At 45.8% G+C, this 6,365-nt stretch overlaps 1 protein-coding gene across 1 annotated transcript in view; it reads left to right on the plus strand.

Annotated features, from left to right (window-relative positions):
- The first annotated feature begins 2,958 nt into the window (after positions 1-2,958).
- The window catches only part of Camlg (calcium modulating ligand), a 10,759-nt gene continuing 7,352 nt past the window's right edge, over positions 2,959-6,365 (plus strand). Inside the window, exons 1-2 of the mRNA XM_005355252.2 lie at positions 2,959-3,201; positions 4,685-5,145. Of these exons, the coding sequence (XP_005355309.1) occupies positions 3,036-3,201; positions 4,685-5,145 (627 nt within the window). The 5' untranslated portion in view covers positions 2,959-3,035. The remainder of the gene's footprint in view (positions 3,202-4,684; positions 5,146-6,365) is intronic.

The raw sequence follows: 6,365 nt of genomic DNA on the forward strand, positions 1-6,365 counted from the left end.
GCCAGCCTGGTCTACAAGAGCTAGTTCCAGGACAAGCTCCAAAACCACAGAGAAACCCTGTCTTGAAAAACAAAAACAAACAAAAAAACAAAAAAAGTTCCCCTTGCCTCCCAAATATCTGCTGTATAGTCGGCCCATGTTCATCAGGGTTGTAGATGACACTAAGCGCAGGCAAAGCCAATTAGTACCTACGTGCCTGCATTTTCTGAATGTCCCCTAGAAATACACTTAGTTTGTTGTAGTTAATTCATGAATGTTTGTGCCAACTTGGTTCCAAGTAAATGATATAATTAAAAGTCAAAGGATAAGCAGGGCAGTGGTGGCGCACGCCTTTAACCCCAGCACTTGGGAGACAGAGGAAGGCGGATCTCTGTGAGTTTGAGGCCAGCCTGGCCTATAGAGCAAGTTCTAAAACAGGCTCCAAAGCTGAAAAACCTTGTCTTGATAAACCAAAAAAACCAAAACAACAGAAAAAACACAACCCCCCCAACAAAAGTCACAGAATACAGACAATTATAAATAGTTTTAAAAATAGTCAAGGCATTGTAACTTTAAGATTTATCATTTATCAGGTCTTTTCTTTGTTTCTTTTGCTATTGCTGATTTTTTAAAAATTACTTATTATTTCTGTGTATGGGTGTTTTGCTTGCATGTCTATGCCCTATGTACATGCAGGGCCCACAGTGGCCAGAAGAGGGCGCTGGATACTGTGGAAATGGAGTTACCTTTAACTGGGAATGGAACTTTGTTGCTGATTTATGAAACAGGGTCTCAGTATACAGCCCAAGCTGGCCTAGAATTTACTAAGTGGACCACACCAGCAGAAATTATAAATATAAATCTGCTTGCTTCTTTTTTCCTGTTGCTAGGTTTAAAAAGCTTCTGACATATCTCTCCAGCCCAGCCACCTGTATTTGGCCAGGGTCATACTCCCAGACATGAATTTCCCCATGTTATTTCAAAGATTCAGTTTTCTCTCTTCTTTTCTTTCTTTCTCCCTCTTTCCTTCCTTCTCTTCCCTCCCTCCCTTCTCTTCCTCCTTTGCGGCACACCACGCCTGTCTGCGCTTTATGAGCTACCATACAGTTTGTGAACCGGGCAAGGGGCTGGAGATTGAAACACACAAAGACTCACAGACAGAGACACTGATCATCCCTAATGCCAGAATCCCCCCTTTATTGTGTCCAGGGGCAGCTTATATAGGGATAGCCACGCCCCAGCCAAACACTCCAGAAACCATTCCCCTGCTATCAGGAACTCCTGAGGGTCTCGTGCTCAGAGCAGCTGTAGGCACTCAGATCAGGGGAAAACAAGTTGTTTACAAGAAATTCAGGATCTGGGGGTCCACTGCTCCCAACACTTCTCCTCCTTGGTTTTTCCAGACAGGGTTTCTCTGTGTAGCCCTGGCTGTCATGGAACTTGCTCTGTAGACGAGGCTTTCTTCAAACTCACAGAGATCCACCTGCCTCTGCCTCCAGAGTGCTGGGATTAAAGCTCTGGGCCATCACCACTCAGTGATTATTTATTTTTCTATTTAAATTGTTCCATCTTTGGGTAGTAGGAGCCAGTTAGGTTCCTTGATCATTCTGACATTTGAAAACTTTCTTGCATGTCGATATGACAAGATATTCCACCTAATAAAAGGTCTTTTAGATAACAAGAAAATTTAGGTAAGCAGTATGTTATGTTTTGACCTTTGGGGTGTGTGTCTTTTTTTTTATTTTAACTTCTGTTTTTATCTTATATTGAGACAGTGTATCTCAATATACAGTATATCACTGTATAATTTGCTACAGAGACGAAGAGAGAGAGAGAGAGAGAGAGAGAGAGAGAGAGAGAGAGAGAGAAATGTATCTGAGTGGTGTTGGTTGGCGCATGCCTTTAATAACAGCACTCAGGAGGCAGAGGCAGGCGGATCTCTGTGTTTGAGGCCAGCCTGGTATGCAGAGCAAGTTCTAGGACAGCCATGGCAGTTACACGGAGAAACCTTGTCTCGAACCTCCTTCTCCCAGCAAAAGGGGCAAGTTTCTGGTAACAAGTGCCTGCCGCTGCAACTTCCACTTTGCTTCCTGGCATTAGTATAAAATGAGCCGGCTCCTTACTGGCATTTCATCCATCAGGCAGGGTGTTGGCTCTCTTCACCTATGAGAAAACAGAACGCACTTGGTGGACAAGGTGCACTTTATTCAAAGGGTCAGAGATCTGAGAACACTGAGGGTTATAATTCTTTAAAAAACTGATTTAACACTCCATGTCAAGCTGCCATGAAAAAGCTTTACAGGGAACAAAACAGGTATTTTTAAGTGCTCAAGCAGCTTGCGCTTTCCAAAATACTATATCTGGCTACTATTAAACGGTTTTAAATCTGCACTCCTTCAGGGCTCCACCACCAACAAACCGCTATTAGTAATACACTCATGCAGTAAAACTCAGAACAAACCACTAGTGTATGCTTGCAGGTTCCTTTCTATAGCATAACACAGAGTTCTCCTCTACGAGGGCATTTAAGCTAGGCATGCAGCAAGACTACAAATGAGAAGAGTAAGGACACGGAAGTGCCTGGGAAAACCTGGCAGAAGTACTGGGAAGAACAATCACTAGCACCCACCACCAAATCCCTGAACTAAGTTCCCGGAAAGCGTCGCACCCTCAATTACGTATCCTAGGAGCACAGACTGGCAGCAAGCGCCTGCCGCTGCAACCTCCATTTTGCTTCCTGGCAGAGAATAAAACGGACCTGTACCTCCCTGGCATTTTACCCATCAGGGGAGCGTCGGTCTCTTCAAGAGCTTCGAGATCACCCGAGAGGTAAGCTGGTGGTGAGGAACCAGAGCACTGCCAACCTAAGTCGCCAGAAACCTTGAACTCGGGATGCCCTCACCCAACATGGCGCCTGGAAGGCCATCGGCGCACACTCACTCCTCAGTCCCCGCCCCCATGGGCGGGACTACAGTGGGAGTGGGGCCGAACTCCGCGGCCCTTCCCTAAGTCCTACTGGCCTTTGGCGTCACCGTGCCCCAGCCGGTGGAGAAAGCATGGAGCCCGGGACTGTATCCACCGACGGCGGGGACAGGCCAGCGGGCCCCTCGGGGCTGTCCGCTTCTCAGCGTCGAGCGGAGCTGCGGAGGAGAAAGCTGCTCATGAACTCCGAGCAGCGCATCAACCGCATCATGGGCTTTCACAGGCCCGGGAGCGGCGCGGGTGAGAGCCTCGGTTTCGCGTCTCCCGCTCACCCTTTTGAATCTTCAAGATCCTTCTGCCCCCTCCGGCCCGCAAACCTTTTGACCCAAAAATGCACTCTGTAGTACTCTGTCCCCGCCCCCTAGGTGACGAACCGTTTTATATTGTCAATTTAACCCCAGGACGTTCCTTACTGCTTCCTATTTTCTTGGATCCTTGCCCTGAGATTGTGTCTCCATCCTGGTTACAGAGCCTCTGTTCCTCATTTTCCGAGTCCAGTTATCCGAGACTCTCTGCTCTTTTGCCTTATTCCTCGCCTTTCTTGAAGGCTACATCTTTTATCCCCATACTTCCAATCCCATTGCGCCCCATATGCCCCAAATGCTTTTCTTTCCAGTTTCTCCCCTGACGCCTACATTTTGCCGTTTGCTTTGTAACTCTTGACCGCCCACATCAGTTTGTCGTTGCTCAACCGTTGGCTGGTACACCCTTTGTGGATATGGGTCCCTATGGTCACATCTTGGTGGCTCTGCTCAGTGCCTTCAACACTGTCACCTACAGAACTTCTAGGAGAGGTGACTGTGTATGTGGGGACGTTCTTTATAGGCCTTTTCTAAAGAGGTGATGGCCCCACTGAGATTTCCTTTCACTAGATAACCGCATTTGCCCTAAAGGAAACTCCATCTTTCATGCAAAGTTGTGTCCAGTGTATAGTTTTCTGATGATCAAGTTCCTACGTGAGCATTGCTTGTAGTAATTGGCTTTTTCGTCTTTGGTTGCAAGCTTGGTAGAACTCTTGGGATTCCTATGAGGTGTTATTGATGAAGTTCTGGACTTCGAGATGATACAAGCGAGAGGCATGGGTATCATTTTCACCTCATTCAAAACAGTACAAGAAACATTTTTCCTTGGTGATTAATCTGAAGATATTCTTTAAGTATTTGTGTGTTTCTTTCTTGGGGTGCTTTCTTAATCTATTCTCTTGCTTTGCAGAGTTTTATCATTTTCAGAGTTCTTTCTTTAAAAACCAGAACAGCATCCTAAAAGTGCCTGTTCACGGCTGCCCAAGGAAGGCAGCCATGGGCATGCCACACCCTGTGCAGTCTGGACTCAGAAATGTAACTGTAAAATAGAAGCTGTAAGAAATTTCAGTGATTTTGTATGTTTATCCATACCGGCTAGTGCAAGAAATTCAGTCATATCTTTGGGATATTTTATCTGTGAAAGATTCGGTCTTTACTCCTTGCCCCATCCCTTACTATCTTTGCTTGTTTGCTTAGCAGTTGTATTTCCTGTCCACGGAGGTGGAACGCTTTCCCCACCAGAATCTCCTTTTAGGGTGGTCTATTTTAAAGGTGAAGAAGGAAGAGCTGGTTTTGTTTTCTGCAGAGTCAGTATTTATTTTGATGTAGAGACAAAGTTCTAGCAGCACATTTTTGAGTATTAATGTTTAAGATGTTTGTAAGTATTGTAATGCATAAGGCTTTAATTTTTTTTTCCTCAGAAGAAGAAAATCAAACAAAATCAAAGTCCCAGGACAGTGACAAACTGAACTCTCTCAGTGTTCCTTCAGTTTCAAAGAGGGTGGTGCTTGGTGATTCGATCAGTGGCGGAACGACTGACCAGCCCAGTGGTGTGGCAGATGTTCAGGGTACCCAGCTGGGAGACAAACTGGACTCATTCATTCAACCAGCAGAGTGCAGTAGTAACGATGGCGGGGAGCTCCGCCAGCGGAGCAGAGGTGACCCCACGGCAGGCGCAGCCCAGAGGGCTTCTCACCACGGCCTTGAACAGTACCTTTCCAGGTTTGAGGAAGCCATGAAACTGCGCAAACAGCTCATCAGTGAGAAGCCCAGCCAGGAGGACGGAAGCACAGCGGAGGAATTTGACTCTTTTCGAATATTCAGATTGGTGGGGTGTGCTCTTCTTGCCCTTGGCGTCAGAGCTTTCGTTTGCAAATATTTGGTAAGAGCTGCAAGGTACTACCTGGGAAAATGCGAGTTGAATTATGAAAATGGGATTTCTTGCCAGCGTCAACAGACCTATAGGGCTGTTGCAAAGTGTATTACAGATCCTGTTTTTAGCCTAGTTACAGAATGGGAGCCCATTAGTAGTGATTGCTAAGCTCTGTCTGCATACCGGGCGGGTACCTTTAAGTGCTTTCCTAGCCTGCGTTCATTTCCGTTCCATCTGGATGCACTATTTGTTGTCAGAGCCCACGAAGGACTGGAGACTCAGACTAAGTCATTTATCCAAGGTCACACAGCAACTAACAGGTGGGGTGAAACCAAGACAGTTGCATCCCAGAACCGAAAGTCCAGATGACTATATGTAGTATATATTAGCTAGTAATTTTCCAGGTAGTTTGAGACATTAAGATAATCTTCTTGTGGGCCTCTCTGGAGGTAATTGTCTGCAGTTCAGAGGGGGTTTCGGTGTGGTACAATGTGGAAGCTTCATAATGACAGCCCCCTGTGGGGTATGGAACAGTACAGAAGGCTCAGCCGTAGTTCAGTGTCGTGATTGAAATTTCTTTCAAAAGATTATTAACTTATTTTTGTGTTTTACCTCTGTGTATGTATGTGTACCACATGCATGTTTAGTGCCTCCTCAAGCCAGAAAAGGAAGTTAGAGTCTCTGAAACTGGAATCCCAAGCGGTTGTGAGCCACCATGTGGGAGCTGGGAGCTGAATTTACCCGACCCAGCCACTGCTCCAGCCTCCCAGTGCCTTGATTTGAAGCAGGTCCATTCAGAAGACGATTTGAGAATACTTACTATGTACCAGGTTCATACATGCAATTTTCAGATTACTAAGATCTCTATCATTAGGCGAAACAGGTTTTAAAGTCTGCTTTTATGCGGTTAGACATGGTGGTACACACCTTTAATCCTGGTATTAGGGAGGCAGAGGCAGGTGGATCTCTTGAGTTCGAGGCCAGCCTATTCTTCAAAGTGATTTCTAGGACAGCCAGAGCTACACAATGAAACTCTGTCTTGAAAAACAAACAGAAAACTGCTTTTTTTTTTAAAAAAAATTATTTATTTTATTATGTATACAATATTCTGTCTGTATGCCTGAAGGCCAGAAGAGGGCGCCAGACCTCTTTACAGATGGTTGTGAGCCACCATGTGGTTGCTGGGAATTGAACTCAGGACCTTTGGAAGAGCAGGCAATGCTCTTAAC

This window comes from Microtus ochrogaster, chromosome 16, assembly GCF_000317375.1.
Source record: "Microtus ochrogaster isolate Prairie Vole_2 chromosome 16, MicOch1.0, whole genome shotgun sequence".
NCBI lineage: Eukaryota > Metazoa > Chordata > Mammalia > Rodentia > Cricetidae > Microtus > Microtus ochrogaster.